Source organism: Enhydra lutris, unplaced genomic scaffold (assembly GCF_002288905.1).
Source record: "Enhydra lutris kenyoni isolate GAN:26980312 unplaced genomic scaffold, ASM228890v2 scaffoldscaffold5, whole genome shotgun sequence".
Taxonomy (NCBI): domain Eukaryota; kingdom Metazoa; phylum Chordata; class Mammalia; order Carnivora; family Mustelidae; genus Enhydra; species Enhydra lutris.
Genome location: NW_019154089.1, coordinates 30,689,515 through 30,707,981, shown reverse-complemented (window position 1 = coordinate 30,707,981; position 18,467 = coordinate 30,689,515). Strand labels below are relative to the sequence as shown.

Sequence of the window (18,467 nt, the reverse complement as noted above, 5' to 3'; positions counted from 1 at the left end):
TCCTATCCAGCAATAATGATGGAATAATTTTCATTTAATGTTTCATTATTTATCCCTGTCCAGTATATGCCATCTCTGCTTCCACTGAGATTTCTTGGTTATTTCCTTCATGCCAGAAGTAAGACTCACATATTGTACTTCAACCATATACTATTTCTAAGGCAAGACATGCGACTAGCACCCACCATTCAGAGTTTAAGGAATTCAAGCCTCAAAAGGATGATACAAGGAGACTTGGGATCAGAGAGAGTAAGTAGCTTACTCAAAGAGAAGTAACTTCATACGTAAGAGAAATGGGATTCCATACAAGTTTCTTTGTCTTAAATCCCAAGTGCACCTTGTTTTTTATGCAATTCGTATTGGTTTTCTGCTCTTCCACTATGTTTTAGGATAAGAAAGTAATCATCTATTTATAACTCCTATGGGCTTTCATTTAAACTTCACAAAACAATAAACTTCAATATATTTCTCTGAAGTGTTTTATGGTCATCATCTTTTTTAACCGTCTAACCCAGTTTGGTGATTATTCATTCAACACATTTTTTTTTAACATCCCTTTAGACGTACCAGGCATTGTGATTCTTACTGAATATATAACACTGAGCAAAACCACACATAGTCTTTACCTTCATGGGGTTTCTAGAATAGTGGGGAAGAGAAACACTAATGCAAAAATCACCCTCCAAAATATACAATGACAACTGTCATAATGGGTATAAAGAGAAAGCTATAAGGGCTCATCTGCGTATAATTGGAGATTTTGACTTAAGGATGCCAGGAAGGCTTCCCAGAGGAAGTGACATGTAGGCTAAGACTTGCAGTATAATTTAGAGTTAAAACAGGCAAAGCAGGGCAGAGAAGCTGTTTTAAGGCAAAGCAAGCAGATGTTCGAAGAGATGTTGGGGGTATTCATGAGGGCTGGAGTGAGAATGGGTGAGCAAGCTGCGAAATGAGACTGGCAAGGAAACCAGAGAGCAGCGCTGTGGTGCCTTGTATAGGGACACTCTTATCCCCTTTCACAGATGAAAAACCTGAGACTCAGAGCTCTTGAGAATTTGCCTAGAGTCTCCCAGCTAGTTAGATGGTGGAGCCAGAATTCAAACTGTGGTAGAGAGAGTAACGGATCCCCTAAAGATGTGGATGCCAAATCTCTGGAACCTGTGAATGTGTTAGGTTACATGGCAAAGAGGAATTAAGGTAGAAGATGGAATTCAAGTTGCAGTAAACTGACCTTAAAATAGGGTGATTATTTTAGATTATCTTGGCAGGCCCAGGGTAAGCACCAGGGTCCTTAAATTTGGAACAGGGAGACAGAATTGCTTATGGTGGTATAAGGTGAGAGAACTTGACCAGTCATTGTTGGCTTTGAAGATGGAGGAAGGGATCCATGAGCCAAGGAATACGGGTGGTCCTAGAAGCAGAAGGGGCAAGGAAACAGATTCTACCCTAAAGACCCTCTAAAAGGATCACAGGCCTGCTGAAACCTGGATTTTAGCCTGATGAGACTCATTTTGGACTTCTGAACTACAGAATTGTAAGATAATAAATTGTGAACCACTGAATTTGTGATCATTTGTTACAGCAGCAGAAAGAAGCTAACACACAGCCTATCCCCATTGGCTCCACAGCCTGTCATCCCACCCCGCATGCAAGAATGCCTTAACCGTCAGCCGGGCTAAACCAAGGACTGTAAAGATTAAACTCTAATGCTTCCTACCACTTTGAGTCTAAGATTCTTCAAATATCATTTCCAAACCGTACAGCAAAGGGTGTGTATAGTTTTTACATATGCCTTTTAGTTTTGTGAATTTTGAAAGGATGTGGTTATAGCCTTTGACATCAGAGGAGAAGCTCCACAGTGTTGACTGAACACTGATGAAAAGATAACACTGGAGGCAAGGGGCCTTTCACAACTCTCGGAAAATCAACTGCCTCCCTAGCGCGTTCCTCGTGCCGGAGCCGTTTCCACTGGAGGTGCCACGGGGTGATGCCCATGGTGCCTCCCTTCCAAAGACTTGGATCATGAACAACTTTATCCTCCTGGAAGAACAGCTCATCAAGAAATCACAACAAAAGAGAAGAACTTCTCCCTCAAACTTTAAAGTCCGTTTCTTTGTTTTAACCAAAACCAGCCTGGCATACTTTGAGAATCGTCATGGGGTATGTGAGCACTTTGTCTTGTCTTCTTTTAAACAGTATTTTTTTTTTTAATTGAGAGTGGGCTGAATTATGAAGATATATATGAAATAAAATCAAGCCAAAGGGGCCACAGATATGCTTGCTAAATAACAGCCTAAAAAGTACAGTAAGAGTCATCAGAAGAGAAGCTGGAAAAAAGTCCAGGGGTGGGGGGGTTATCTTAAGGTGACTTTAGTTCTAATATCTGCAAAAGAATAAGTTTAATATTCATTGGTGGTTTTTTCCTGCCAGTTTAAGTTTAATTATAAGATTATAATATTTTATGTGACAAATGGTATGATTGGATAGAATTTGAATTTCATCTGAAGTATACTAGATTTTATGGGACATAGATTAATAAAATATTAGCATTTAATGGGACCTAAAGGATGATCTCGCTCAGCTTCCTTAATTTATAGTTGAGGAAACTGATACTTGCAATGGTTAGGTGATAAGTTCAGTGTAATGTTTTTATTAATTTAATTCTATTTGTCCCAATGGTCATTACTCACTTACTATCTTGGAATACTATTCCCCGGGCATTTAATTATCAAAAATTTACAAGGTCCAATGGTAAATTGTTTTATTCCTTGGAAAACGTCGCAGGAGACAGGGGCTGTCACGATGTTATGCAGTATAGACCAGTGGTTCTTAGCCAGATAGCTACTTAGCATCTTTATATGCCTAGAGATATTCTTATATTCCACATTAGTGATATTGTTATGATTACTCGTGTTGCTCTGTTATCACTGATAATAATACTGTTATTAGACCAAACTCTACTCTCTAGGTGACTGAGCCTGAGCAAATAAATGTCTGTATCTTTTTGCACCAGATTCTTTCTTTCCAACATGAACGATCTGAAAATACTACCTACAACAGTCCTTTGTTCTTTAAACATTCTAGCACCTGTTAAGCCCTTCTCAGCCAGTTTTCAAAGCATGTATGTGACTTTTGACTCTATCATTGTATTATTTTTTTCCCATCATTAGGGAGGGAAGGCAGCGTTTTCACTGATATTTTCCTGCAGGGGAAATAACATTAGGGGCTTGGTGGAGACTTAGAGACAAAGGCATCCCCATTCCTTGCTGGGATCTGATTTCATAGGTATAAACATGAATTTGGAATCTTTTGAGAGCCAGGCTTGGATGTGTGCAATGAAATGGAGCCTCAAAGGAGGCCAGGCTGGGTATGGAGCCCAGGGATGCCATAGCTGAAATCAGACTGCTGCTTCTGTAGAGGCTCAGGCACGCTCATCTTCAGCAGACTCGCATTGGTAATGGTCAATAATCAATCGGAAGGCATATGGAATTACTTACGGACAGGGCCCCCTTGCTAGATACTCAGTACATATTTATTGACTAAGTTAACATTGGGCTAACAGTCAACTCGGAGGATTCACCATACACAACTGAAAAACCACATGGCATCGGTCAATTTTCTCTCTTACTGTGATATTAGAACTTCTTGTTTCATACTGAAAGAACAGTCATTTCTTTTCATTATTTTTCCAGAGCCCATTTTTCAGCTTTCTCCAATTTGTTTTCCCGACATTTGTTCTCCAGGCATCGTCAGCTTTGGTTAGTGCTGATTATTTTTGAGCAGCGTTGCTGTTTGTTGGCTGTTTGGTGGTGAATTCAGTGCAATATTATTTGCAAATAATCACACAACCAAATGGTCTTGATTCTGAATTTTGTTGGTTATAATTTGCATATAGGCAATGGTGTAAAATCACTGCCTTATTCATTTATATTTTTAAGATTTTATTTATTTGAGAGAGAGAGAGAGTGCACAAGCAGGGGGAGGGGCAGAGGGAGACTCCCCACTGAGCAGGGAGCCCTATATGGGCTCAATCCCGGGACCCTGGGATCATGACCTGAGTCAAAGGCAGACACTTAACTCGACTGAGCCACCCAGGTGCCCCTCACTTATTCTTTAGTTATTATAAAAAAAATTCCAGAACACTTAATTCTGGGGAACCAGGGAACCATAAGCTGTAGCTCCTAACATTTCCGTATGAGATATAACAGATATATCATGTACAAACATCAACTTGTTTTGTTTTCTAATACCTATGGTTTATATTCATACACAACATTGATAAAAGCCTTTCTTCAAATATTATAAAAATCCATTAGAAATTTTTCCAAGGTCATTGAGAAAGTCAGGTGTGTGAGCTATTACTATTCATGCTCTATGTATGTTCCGTTGTTTAGGGCCATTGATTTGCACACAAGTGTGCACTACGTATCACCTATACAAAACAATAGCATAACACTTGTGGGAAGAAACGATTTTAAAAAGATTAAAGCCTTAGTCCTACCATCTGTAAAGTAGGTGTGATAATAGTATTCACTTCGTGAGAATATGGTAAAGATTACCAGATAGGATGCATTTAGACTGAACTACTTGAAATTACCCCTCAGTAGATCAAAAAAGGCAAGAGATTAGCAATTTCATAGAGTTCAACTTAATATATGAAGTACTTAGCATAAGCCCAGCTACTTAGTAAAAATTAGCCATTATTTGTATCATCATCGTGCTCTGAAGGAGCATACAGGGTGGCATAACACATTCACTTTCAAATGAAGGAAAACATCAAAGTATTCTTCAAAGTCAGGCTAACATCAGGGGCCTGGATTCTTTCTACTCGGTCACTAAATGCAAGTCTGTGGAGAGAGATACGTATGCACGATGAAATGCAGGATGCTGAGCCAACTATTGGCCCTCTCGAGGTCACTGCTTCTTTTTCACTCTTCTTATCTGTAAAATGATGTTCCTTGCAGTTTTAAAATAATCCCACCTTTTCAGAAAAAAAAGTCTGTAATTCTGCAAATGCAGTAAGTCTTTTTCCAACTCTAAATACCATTTTCTAACCTTAAATATCCATCCTTAAATATCCACGTTCATACTGATGGAGCCTCTTACTTTAACATGGATTTGGGTCCGGGTAGTGAAATGTGAGGGTGTCCTCAGTGGAGCCGGGAAGGGCCTTCGCCCTGATGCAGGGGGCCAGAAGGAAGCCTAGAGTTGGCAGGTCGTGGCTTACTGGCACGTGTGCTTGCAGACAGCTCCCTGCGCCTGCCAATTTCCTTGCAGAGTGGCCCATGATGCCTGGCATTCTTTAGCAGAGGACAGTGAGATCAGGGCCCCGTGGTGTGTGGGTAGAGGTTTAAAAGTGCTGTGCTGGCCGTGGCAGTGGGGAGTATCAGGGAGCCCCCATCCATAGTGTTGGCGGATTTCTCATGTCAATACTCCCGTTATGGCCCATTTCAAACTGCCGTTGTGATGTCTACTGGCTCCCAAAATTCCTCAAAATTTAACTATCAGCCCTCACGGGCCACAGCAAGCCAACCCCAATACACCACTGGGCTGCTTTACAAACAAATAATGTCAGAGAGGGGTTCACCAGCTGGGCAACGTGCCTGGTTGCACATGAGTGAGAACAGATCCTTTCCAGGGGTCAGAGAGAAATGGAGGGCCCTGGGTCCCTCCAGTAAGCACAGGATGGAGGGGGCAGCATAGATGGAGACAAGCATCACCAACTGGTGAGGCCAGTAGAGCCAGGTAACACTGGGTTCAAATTCTGGCTCTATCAGCTTCTGGATGTGGCTCTCGGGCAAGGTATTTAGCCTCTTTAAGCCTCTGTTCACTCTTTGTGAAGTGAGGACCCTGATCCTACCTACCTCAGGTGATGCTGAGTATTTCATGGAAAAGGCACGTGAGAAGCTGGGCCCTATGGGTAGCACCTCCATCTTCGGAAGGACTCTCAGGAGAACTGCAAAGGTTTCCCTGTTTTAATATCTCTGCACCTTCGAGATTAAGCCTGTGCTGCTCACAGGCGTGCGGGAACCATTCCATGTATGTGGGGCAGGATAAACAGTCAAGGCCACCGTGCTAGTCAGTGTCTGGTCATGGGTCTCCACTCCGCACAGGCTCTTCCCGTGAGCCTGCAGTTTGATCTAGCAGCAGAAACATCTCAAGGAACATGCATCTTTCTTAAAGATCGTCCCCTTCCCTTGCTTTTTCCTTGCTTTCCTTGCACGTCAAAAACATAGTTTCTGGTGTCACGCACATCTGGGTCAAAGACCTCCCCACTTATAAGCCACAGTTTTGAGTAAGTTGCTTAAGGCTGCATGACTCTGCGTAAAGCTATTTACATTTTTTGTAACGATTAAACATTTCGTCTTCATCTTGTTTCTTTTAGTGAGAGGGAGGTTACCATCATTTCAATAATCATAGTAACTAATATTTACCGAACACTTACTAGGTGTCAGTCACTGTGCTAAATGTGGATTATTTCATCTAACCCTTACCACCACCCTCTAAATTCGGAAGTAGTATTATCTTAATTTACAGAGCAGGTAACGGGGGCAAAGAAAATTTCAATAACTTGTGTTGGAAGAATTTAAATAACTGCCACGTGTCTCTAAGGTCTACACAGCCCCCCGCCCTCCATAAATGGTACTTATTACTATTAGTAGTAGTGACCCAGGGCAGTTGGAATCTCCTCCGGGTCACTGCAGCACGCACAATGCCTTCTTGCTCTGAAGTCCTCAGTGGAGAGGGCAGTCCAGAAGATCAACAAGCCAGGGCAAGGGATTTCTGCAGTAAAGCATGTTGTCAGCTCTATCATTTCCACCCATACTCCAGGACAAATCTTTGTCTTCATTGCTTCAGGGAGCCCCACTATGTGTTCAAAAAGAAATGAGAGCCATGGCCAGCTTTGTCTCTTAAAGTTCCTCTAGAATCTTCTCTCCATTTTCTATGGTCACTTTCCCCATGAAAGCTGCTAGCTGCTCTCACCTGGGACTGCTACCACCTCCCAATGGTCTCCCTGAGCCCACTCTGCCCCAGGCCCCCACAACCCTATGCCCCACACAGCAGCCAGCATGGCACATGGTGACTGTGATCATGGCCTGATGATTCGTACTGGAAGCAGACATGTCCCTGTAGCGCTTCTCCCCTTAGACCTAGAGCAAACACCAGAATCTATCACAGGCTGTCCTCTGTATCATCTCATGTCTCCTTTTCGTCCATCTATCTGGGGTCCAACTACATTAGATTTCCTCCAATGTTAAGGCCCGCATTTTGAATGTCACTTGCTTGGGAAGCCTTCCCTAATTTCTCTGGATTAGGTTGTCTGCTCCTGTTATCCTCTGCTTACCTATACCTATCCTTTCTTCAGAACATGTCCAGAGTTGCAATTACCCATTTATTAAAGTGATAATTGTGCTAATGTCATTCCCCCACCCTCCTTTAGATTATAAGCATTACGAGGGCCAGCACCCAGTTTGGTAAAGAGGGCTTCACCAGTGTCTATAACAGTGCCTGGCAAATACTACTCATCATTCATTATTCGTGGAAGGAAGAAAAGGAGGGAAAGTGCAAGGACAGGAGGGGTAGATACCATTGGAGAGGTTAGAGTTATACAAATGATCCCCTAGAAGAACAAGGTTCAATTCCAAAGAGCAGAGAACAAAGCAAGTTATCTAGGACTTCAAAGGGAAGAGTTCTGGTGTAGGATTAAGTAAACAAGGCTCCCTGGAGGTAGAAGTTCATGGCCCAGCTTTGAAAGAGGAAGAAGAGGCTTCAGGAGGTTGGAATATTAAGAGTTGGGTCAGAAAGGCACCTGTAGGAACCAGCAGGTGGGCCAGCCCTCCTCCCCTACCTCTTTTTAGGAGAATAAAGCGTTCTGTTCTCTTTGTTCCTCCTCACTGTCTTACCCTTCCTTCCCCTCTACAGCTAAACCCTTTGCTGATAATATTCTTAAAGCTACCTGAGCATTTTTGTTTGCAGCTTTCATCAGTCACAGTCTCTCCAGCTCATTCCTACATGATCGAGTTGCCTCTGGCTGGGACTTTGCTGACATTTGAGGCTCCATACAATTTATTATCCATGCAATATCTAGAATGAAGTTTTAAAGTGACAAATCAGGGCTTACTCCAGATTTTAAAGCCTCCCATGGCTGTTTAGAGTGTTTAAGTAAATCTTCAGCTATAGCCTACAAGACTCTTCATCTGGGGGTCCCTACTTGCCTTTCCAATTTCATTTCACACCACACTCCCTTGATCCACCAGGCTTCTACCACATCTGCCTTCTTTCTGAGCCTTGAACACTCCAAGCTCATTCTCCCTCTAGGGCCTTTGGACACGGCCAGAACTAGGGTAAGGCAAGTGAGGGGTACACCTGGGGGAGCTCAGTCTGTGGGGTATGCAAGTGCAGGGTTTTGCATTCATTTTTCCTGTGGTCAGGAGCACCCCAGGCTTTTGGCAGGGCTGGTGCTTGATTCTTTCTGTCTGTTTAAATATTTTCTTTTGTTTTGTTTCTTTTCTAAGTACACAGATACTTCAATACATCAGCATCGCCATATATTAATTGTTTATTGATGTGCTTCCCTGTTTATTTTCTGTCTGTGTATCCCCTGGAGGACCTTACTCATCACAGCATCACCAACACCTAGAACAGTGCAGGGCACACAGAAAGGGGCCAATAAACACCCAGGGAGTGAACAAAGGTTACAAAAGTCAAATTGAATTCAGAAGAGCATCTGGGAGCTAAAAAAATGCGGGCCTTGTTCATTGAGGCCAAGGGAAGTAAGGCTCCAAAGCAAAGTGCTTTGTAAGTCAGGCTACTCAAGGCCAAAAACATGCAGTTTCAGCATCTGCCTTAATGGATCTTCTTTGTGAATTGATTTTGCCTTTGTGACATGATGTTGATTTTTAAGGAGAAAGCCAGTAGATAGAGAGTTTTTGTTTTGGAGGCAAATACTCCCACATTAAAATTAAATTTGATTCCTACTGCTCAGGGACTGGTGTATCTGTCAACCAGTCTTTGCAGTAAAAATAGGCCATGGAGCAATACTATAAATGCCTGGAATGTCGGTCTGGAAGAAAGGTTTAACCAGAAAGCCCAAGAGCTCAGTTTCTTGAGGTATGAGGTCCACGTAAAACAGGACGTCTTCATTTCAAACTCAGAAATGGACCCCAGAGAAAACCATTTTAAATCTCTTCTTAAGTTTTCATACATCGAAGATTAAATCTTCATCTCTCCATTTTCTTTACCAACTAGTAATAAATTCTTCTACTTCATGAGGTATTCGGCCGACTGAAAAAGTAGATCTTCCAGGATCTAATTTTCATTCAGAGGTCAGTCTGGATTTGACCTCATGACACAGCAGGTCTTCCCTTAAAGTGATCCAGGGACAGAAATAGAAGCTCTGAAACGGTTTTCCATGCACATAAAATTCTCTTTTTAGATCCAGTGTCTGCTCAGGTCCTTGAAATTTCAATAAATTTGTCAGTATTTTAATTAAATAAGAACCTGATCCAAAGTCTTACGTTGTCAGATAATTCCTACTAATATAAAGGTATTTGTAAGCAAGCTTCTCATTATATTTTCCCTTTTTTTTTCATATTTAAAAAGTCACAGAAATTATACCTCTTATTATAGAAAATTCATACAGGACTTCCTCCTCCAAACTACATCTACTTGTATCAACGTTATTATTATTATTATTATTATTATTATTATTATTAAACTTAACACTTAATCAAGGAAACATTTCTTTTTTGGTATATAAACATTCATTCATTTGTTCAGCAAACATTTCTTGGCATCTGGGCTAGATGCTAGGAGTACAGTGGGAAATGACAGAGGAAAGGTGTCTGCCCTCACCAGCTTGCATGCTAGTGGAGAACAAGCAAGTGTATAAATATATGGGACGTATAGAGACTGTGGTAGGTTCTATGGAAAGACTAAGCCATAGCTAGGGCTGAGTTGCGAAAAAAGGTGGCCAGGGAAAGAATTTATATCCAGGCTGAGGCCTGAAGAATGAGAAAGATCTGCTGACATGAAGAAATGGGGGAAAGCATTTCAGGCAGAGGATACTGACAGTGTAAAGAATCTGAGGTAGGAAAAAGCTTTTTCTATTCGAGGAACAGAGACTTAAACATACAGAGTTCAAGGCAGGACTTCTTGCTGACATCTTACAGCATCCCTCTTCTGGGGATACTTTGTCTGGAATCATCCTACTCTAGGTTTTGGTAGAAAGGTGCTTGGTGTACCAACACGGAGGACCTCAGGACCCACACTGAGCTCAAGCTGCCATTAGCAACAAAGACTGAGGACAGGTTAGAATCAGGTTCGATCCGTGTTGATGAATCACAAGCGGCACGGCAGCAAACATTCATATCCCCACACTATTTTTAAAAATTAATAAAAGTACACTCAAGAGTTCTATGTGACTCTTTTGTCTAAAGACATCAATTTACAGTCTCTGTGGAAATGAGCGTTGCTTTTGTGAGGACATCAATTTTAAGTTATAATCATAATGCATCACAATTTTGTATTGTACTTCTTTCATTTGTTCTTTTATAGAGACATTTCTACATATCTATGTAGTCTCCAAAGTAATCATTTCCTCACATGTATGATTTTTGTCGTGATCAAATTAGTTCACTTTGGAGATATATTTATCTATTCCATACACCTGAATAAATTGATGAACTTATCCTCTATTCTTTGACATTCAGGTTGTTTCCAGGTATGGTGAGAACACTAAAAAATAGTATTAAATCTAATATAAATCTTTCTCCTTTTTAAAATAAGCTCCTCATGATCTAGTACTGTGTATGGGATAACTGTGTCATAGGGTAAGATATTTTATGGCCTCTATTGTTTGCTGCTATATCATCTTATAGAAATTAAAGCAATGCATGGGGCCACAAGAAGTTACCAGAACCGTTAGAGAAAACTATGCTTCTAAGAAGGAACCCACGAAAATGAAAGAATCCCATTGTTGTGGTGATTTTCAAGTGCGCTATTTTTATAGGCTTTGAATGTGATGGTGAGAGAGAGGGAAGATACATAATATTTTTTTTAAAGATTTTATTTATTTATTTGACAGACAGAGATCACAAGTAGGCAGAGAGGCAGGCAGAGTGGGCAGGGGGTGGGGGGAGCAGGCTCCCTGACAAGCAGAGAGCCCAATGCGGGGCTTGATCCCAGGACCCTGAGATCATGACCTGAGCTGACGGCAGAGGCTTAACCCACTGAGCCACCCAGTCGCCCCCATAATATTTTATACATGGATAAGATGATTTGATTTAAAGTCAGTCTTACGTATATGTAGATAAACTCACCCACCTATGGAGCAGAATTTAAGAAGTGTCAAAAAGCTTCCTCCTCTGCCAAAGATCCCCATTTTGTTGATGAGAAAGGAGAGGCTTAGACAGGCTATGTTTTCCTAGGCCACACATCTGGGACAAATATTGAAAGCTGTATTAAATGTTCATCAGTGGGTATTTTCAAATATAAGCTTGTTTGGACTTGAGACATCATGTAATAGAAACCATGGTGTCTGAGAAGAGAGAGCTGGGGCAAAGATTTCATTGGTGAGTTTCCAACTCTGTGTAATGGAGGTCCTGAGCGGGGACCCCCGGGCTTACCTGAAGGACAGCACAGCATTATCACCACCAACAGTAACCTGCATCACCACAAGGAGAGGCCTGAATAAATTCCTACGACTTTCCTCTAGTAATCCTCACAGTTCCCTGAAGAAGATGAAAGTAATATTATGTCTTAGAGAGAAAGCAACTGAGACGCAGAGAAGTTAAGAAATTCACCCAAGGTCACAGTTGTGGTAATAAGTGTAAAAGCAGCCTCTCGCCTTGGGCTAGCATAATTCCCTCTGCTCTGACCCCACTAACACATGCTCTTCTGATACCACTTTGGTCGCCCAAGTGAAATCTCCTTCTGTGAGAATTCTCTGCAAAACTGACACAAGCATCGTGGCCATTCTGTTTCTCACCGTGAGTCTGTGAAGTCGCCAGTCTCCTGTGAATTTGCAGAGTGTGCTTCGGTGGTCCTGGCCTCTGCGGGCTGACTGGAACGCACTCACGAACTTGTAAACCTGATGCTCTGCTCCTGGGGTGACCTCTGCCAGGGAAAGGTGCCATATCAGCCTCAGCACTGTTTAGTTTACCAGACTAGCTAATCATCATAATGGCTACCCCTTATTGGGCACTTTCTTCGGATAACATTCTGGGACTGCATACCCAGAGTGGTAATATAGGAAGGACCAACAAATAGGGGTACAAGCCAGCGGCCCAGAAAGCCAGACTGAAGGCCCTCACAACAAATGCAACCCCTCTTCACAGCCTGTACTATGGCCAAGTGCATGTACAGCGATCCAATTACATGTTTCCCAAAGTGGGGTACCATGAGGTGCACATTAGATGGTACATGAACAAATCTGATTTTGACATAGTTTTTTTTTTTTTTAAGATTTTATTTATTTATTTGACAGAGAGATCGCAAGTAGGCAGAGAGGCAGGCAGAGAGTTGGGGGGGGACAGGGAGCAGGCTCTCCGCTGAGCAGAGAGCCCAATGCGGGGCTCGATCCCAGGACCCTGAGACCATGACCCAAGCTGAAGGCAGAGACTTTAACCCACTGAGCCACCCAGGCGCCCGGACATAGTTTTAATAGTTATATATTTATTACAATTTACTTTAGAAAAGAGTATTTTTATATGTATGGTGGTGCTTTAAAAATTCCTTTTAGAATAAATTTGTTGAGGTGAAAAATCAGTCCATTTAAATAACAGCACTAAGTATATGGACCAGTTGGTGGAACCACATAATGGTGGAGATTTTGTGGGTAGGTTGTAAACTGAACACTGGAAACTGAATCCGTGGAATAGCAACATGAATCATCTTTCAAGATTCTTTGCTTTTAAATAGCAGACACTTAGTCTGCTCAGAGAGGGAAGTGTGACATCCCCCTGGACATGGAAAGATGCAGACGTGCATCTCTAGAGGCCAGGGCACTTGGAAAGCTGAGCACAGAAGAGATCTTCTCAGCTCCCCCGGCTCTACCTAGAAAGCTGTGAGTTGGGGGCAAGGGAGCCTGCTGCCACAAATGTCTGACCCCCAAATTTCTCTGAATTCAAGAGAAAGCTGGTAGAATTCTTGAAAAGTCCATTATAAATCTCAGTGAGATTAGGTTACTGCTGTTCACGTTGCTTTCCTCTGTGTTGCAAATTGAAATTAGTTCACAAAACAGAACTGTCAGTGGGATGAACTTTTGCCCCCTTGCCTCTATGCCTATTGGATTTCAGGTCTCTGTATGAATAGCCCTTTTATTAGACCGTCTTCTGCAAAATATAGGCTAATTTTTTAAGAAATTCTTGAATAGATAATACATTCACATAAATTTTGTTTTGTTTTGTTTTTTATTTCTTTTCAGTGTTCCAGAATTCATTGTTTATGCACCACACCCAATGCTCCATGCAATACGTGCCCTCCTTAATAGCCACCACCAGGCTCACATAAATGTTTTAAAACCAGTTACAAAATGTTAGGCAAGGGCCCACTCCCACCCTTGTTCTAAGCTGTAGCACTTCATGGCCTAAAAGCAACCAGTATAATCAATTTCTTATCAATTCTTTCAATGATGCTTTATGCACATATATGAAAATACAGACAAATATTCTCCTTTTCCTCCTTTTTATACAATGATGGCATACTCTACACACACTTCTTAGCCTTTCTTTTGGTTTGTTAGCAATACCTCTTAAAGATCAAACCATACCTATATACAAAGAGCTTCTTCACTCTTTTTTGTGGTGGCATAATATCTCGTTGAATGGTTAAAAAGTTATCTTAATGATGGACATAGTCTGTTTTCCAATTTTTTTGTAAATGCGAATGAAAAGGAACAAATAACTTTATCTGTATGTCACTTTCTATATCAGTATGTCCGTAATGGGTGATTTTGCCCATCATTGGCAATGTCTGGAAAAACTTTTTAGTTGTCATAACTGGGGAGGGGAGTGCTACTGACGTTTCTGGGCAGAGCCCAAGGTGCTGTTAAGCATCCTACAAGGCACAGGACAAACTTAAAACAAAGAATTATCCAGCCTGAAATGTTAATAGGGCCATGGTTGAGAAACCTTGGTCTATAGAAACGCTTCTAGAAGTGGAATTGTTGTAAAAGGATATTTGCATCTGTTGTTTTATTGAACATGACCAAATTATTCTCCAAGAAGTTGTGCCAGTGAACATTCCCCAGGTCCACATGTGAGATGCATGCTTTGTTAAAACCTCACCATTACAATATGTTTTGATCTTTGCAAGTCTTACAGGTTTAAAAAATGATATCTCAGTATAATTTATTTGCATTTCTGTTTTTGTAGTAAGTTTGAGCATTTTTTTATATATTTTAGAACAATTTCTATTCCTTTTGCCTGTTTTTCTATAATCTTATTAGTATTTTCCTTAGTAATTTGTAGGAGTTCTTTTTTTTTGAGCTTTCTTTTGTAGGAGCTCTTTCTTTAGTATTTTCCTTAGTAATTTGTAGGAGCTCAATCTTTTGTGTAGACTAGTTTTTAACTACATTTTCATTGTTGAGGTATTGGTATCCACCTGCCAGTCATTCTGGAAATCTTTTCAAATCATTTCTTTTTTTTTTTTTTTAAAGATCTTATTTATTTATTTGACAGAGATCACAAGTAGGCAGAGAAGCAGGCAGAGAGAGAGGAAGGAAAGCAGGCTCCCCACTGAACAGAGAGCCCCATGCGGGGCTTGATCCCACGACCCCAGGATCTCGACCTGAGCCAAAGGCAGAGGCTTTAACTCACTGAGCCACCCAGGTGCCCCTCAAATCATTTCTATTAAAACTTTATCATACGGTTCATATTCATCACTTTCTGCTGCACACTTAGCCTACCTGCTGTTCCTTCAATCAACCAATTAACAAATATTGATGGAGCATCACCTCTATGCTAGGGTCATTTTCTGAAATGCAGTGAAGTCATTAATTTATATGCTTTGTCTACTAACTTTCCAGTGTTTGAAAGATATATGAAAAATATACTCTCTCAAACTCCTTAAAAATCCACATAGCCTATTCTGGAAAGAAGGAAGGTTTTGAAAGAGCAATCACAGAGCAGAGACAAAATGTGCAGGACGACTGGAAGATCTGCTTCCCCCAGCACATAGCACTCGCTTCTTATGCTCGGTTTCTACATATCTCCTTTTCTCTCTGCTCCCTTTTGAAATCAAACCTAAACAAACAGACTTTTTTTTTTTTTTTTTTAAGGCTATGATCACTAATACCTTTAACTAACATGAATGAGGCCAGGAAATTATTCCTGAATTATTGCTTCACTTCTAAGATAAATATAGCCACATAAAAGTACAGAGTTGCCTTTTTAGAATCTATGGAGAAAAATGGCTATCGCTCAAGAAGAAGACGAGAGGACCCGCTATGAACTTGAATCTCCATGGATATAGAAGAGCAGGTGACAGGTGCTTCCTCACTGCCACTTAGGACTAATGGGGTCAGGAGGCCACAAGGGCAAAAAGTTGCATCATTTTACACATCCAGCATTCGACGTGTACCCCTCACCCCTCTCCCATAGTCATCTGCTAAGGTTGTTGTACAGTGTTTTGTTTTTAAATTTATGGCTGCTTTAGAATATTATTTTCATTTTTTCTGTTGAGTAAATTTACATGTGCACTGCAAAAGCTTCAAATATTGCAGAAATATATAATGTACACAGGCAAGTCTACCATAGTGCCACCCACAAGAGAGAACCAGAGTTAGCAGTGTTCTTTTTGTATTATTTCTTTGAGTTTTGTACATACTATTATATATTTCATTTCTTTTCCCCCAGTGAGATGATGCTCCATCTATGGCTCTAAACCTTTTATCAGTTAATGTATATATTTTTGTTCCTCTATATAAATTACTTTCTCTTTTGGCTACAGAGTAGTCACAGGACAGTTGAACCATAAGTAATTTAACCGTTTGTCTATAGGTGAATATTTACATTTCTATAGATTTTTAGTGAAATAAATAATGCTGTTATGAAATCCTTTTCCCTACATCTTTATATATTTTAAACAAATGTTTCTATCGGATAAATCTGATAAGGGAAATCTTTTGTTCCTTCTCCTTTCTTTCCTTCTTTCTTTTAACTGTTTTTAAATACAATAAAAAATATATATGTTCACAGTAAAATAGTGAAACAGTATAGAAGGATATAAGATTAAGAGCAAAGCTCTCTACTTCCTACTCCCAAATGCAAGAACCATTCCCACAAGTGTCTGCTCTTAATAGTGTCTTGTAAGAAAATACATTCATAATTTTAAGAAAGGATCCCATGGAGTGCCTGGGTGGCTCAGTCGTTAAGCATCTGCCTGCAGTTCGGGTCATAATTCCAGTGTCCTGGGATCAACCCCGCATTGGGCTCCCTGGTTGGTGGGAAGCCTGCTTCTTTCTCTCCCACTCTCTCTGCTTGTATTCCCTCTCTCACTCTCTCTCTGTGTGTGTGTGTGTGTGTGTGTGTATGTGCCAAGTAAATAAATAAATGAATAAATCTTGGGGAAAAAAGATCCCCAATTTCCCACTGAAAACTATATGAGAGTATAGTCCATTATCTTTTCTTTTTCTTCTTTTCTTTCTTTCTCTTCTTTTTTTGAGTAAAATCCTCACTTCTTCCTCTTGGGTAGTCAGGGTGTCACTACTGACAAGATGGCCGACTTTAAGGGAGTGTTTTCCCCACAGCACCACCAGCCTCATCAAAAACCACATTGTAAAAACTAAGGTGAGGAAAGCCAGTTGATTCTGGTTTAGCTATGACTAAAAGAAAAGAGGAAAGAAAAGAAGGCAGGTGTGGGATGGATTATAGTTTCCTGATTTTAAGTCAGCCAGGGAGCCTCAAAATCTGTCCCCTTAGCTCCAGATTCTCCCAGAACAGCAAAGTTTTGTGGACTAAGGGCCCGGTGAAGATGGGTTGGGGTAAGAGAGGAGCCAGCAATAGCTAATCTCACATCACCCTAGTGTTTTAGAAGATCTACATTTTCCATTGAGACAGTAATTATCACATCTTTATTATTATTATGATTATTATTATTATTATTTTATGTTAGTCACCGTACAGCACCTCATTAGTTTCTGACTTAGTGATTGCATCTTTATTGGTTATCAGGCAACGTACTGGGCACCTTTCCGTAGCTCAGGTCACAGTGACCCTACACGGCAGCTGTCGGCAATCCTATTACTCTTCACAAACTAAAAGAATGAAGAGTGAAGAGAACTAAGCCCAAAGAACTGAGATGACTAGTGCTATGCTACTTGTCACCGCAGAGATTCAAACCATGTCTTTTGCGAGTTCTGAATCACTGCTTTCCCCCCCTGCACCATGAGGTCCCCTCGGTCATCAAAGACTTCTGTTGAGTTGGGAGACTGGGAGCGAATTCGTGGGCTACCTTGAGCATGTTTTGCAGAGAGGATGAAACTAAAATCCAGGAAGAGCCCTAAAACCCATCTTAGAACTGGCATTCTGCTTTGTGTATTGGGGGGATGACCCCCCAAATCAGTCACTTAAGTTTCATTTCGCAGGATATCAGTTTTAATTTCAATTGTGTCATTGTGTGATTTCAGATTTATACAATGTACTAAAGGCCAGATATATTTGAAATGCTCTTGGTTAAAAGTATCACCAGAAAGATTTTCCAGTCACAAAGAAACTCTGATAAAGGCAGTTTGTGGCTGCTTTTATGGTGTGATCTGGGAAAATCTGAAATGTATCACTCTGCTTTGAAAAATACTCTCTCAGCTAATGCCTGAAATTCCATTATCCAAGCTCCTTCTTGGCTTCGGTCTCTTATATCTGTCCTAATCCATACTCCTCTGAAACAAGCCAAGCTTTACTCTATCAGTAAGTTAAACCCTTGGTGAGTGACTGTTTGAGGAAGGTTTTTGACAGGCAAGTGGGAGGAAAAGCAGAAAGCAAAAGCCATCTGAGAGCAAATGTAATACAGTTGGGAAGACCAGGAAATAGGCCCCTTCTGGGGTTTTGGTCTGATTTTACAAATAATTTGCAAATTAAACAAATGACTCTGAAATGTCAAAATCACCAGTATTGCCAGTTAAAAATTAACATTGTGCCTCCCAAATGGTGGTTCCTGGTTACATATTTGCCCACAAGAAAATCATGTGGACACATAAAGGCAAGAGAACAAGGTCTTATTTTATGTACAGCATTTGAAGAAGGAAAGGAAGTAATGCTCGAGTGATTGGTTTATCATTTGAATGAGTTTATTTTGTGAGTAGGTTTATGTGATTTTTTAAAGTCCTCTAAATTAGCTCAATGATTCAAGGACTATGATCATTCTCACTTAAATAAAAAAACAAGGCAACTGAGAAGTTGTGACACTTGCCTCAGGTTGCCCAGCTGGTCGGGCAAATGCAGGTCTACCTGACCTGAAAGTCCCAATCC

The 18,467-nt window shown here is 40.8% G+C and overlaps 1 protein-coding gene across 1 annotated transcript in view; it reads left to right on the top strand.

Annotated features, from left to right (window-relative positions):
* The first annotated feature begins 1,840 nt into the window (after positions 1–1,840).
* The window catches only part of LOC111140995 (IL2 inducible T-cell kinase), a 64,360-nt gene continuing 47,733 nt past the window's right edge, over positions 1,841–18,467 (top strand). The window contains exon 1 of the mRNA XM_022493297.1: positions 1,841–2,160. Coding sequence (XP_022349005.1) covers positions 2,023–2,160 — 138 coding nt within the window. The 5' untranslated portion in view covers positions 1,841–2,022. The remainder of the gene's footprint in view (positions 2,161–18,467) is intronic.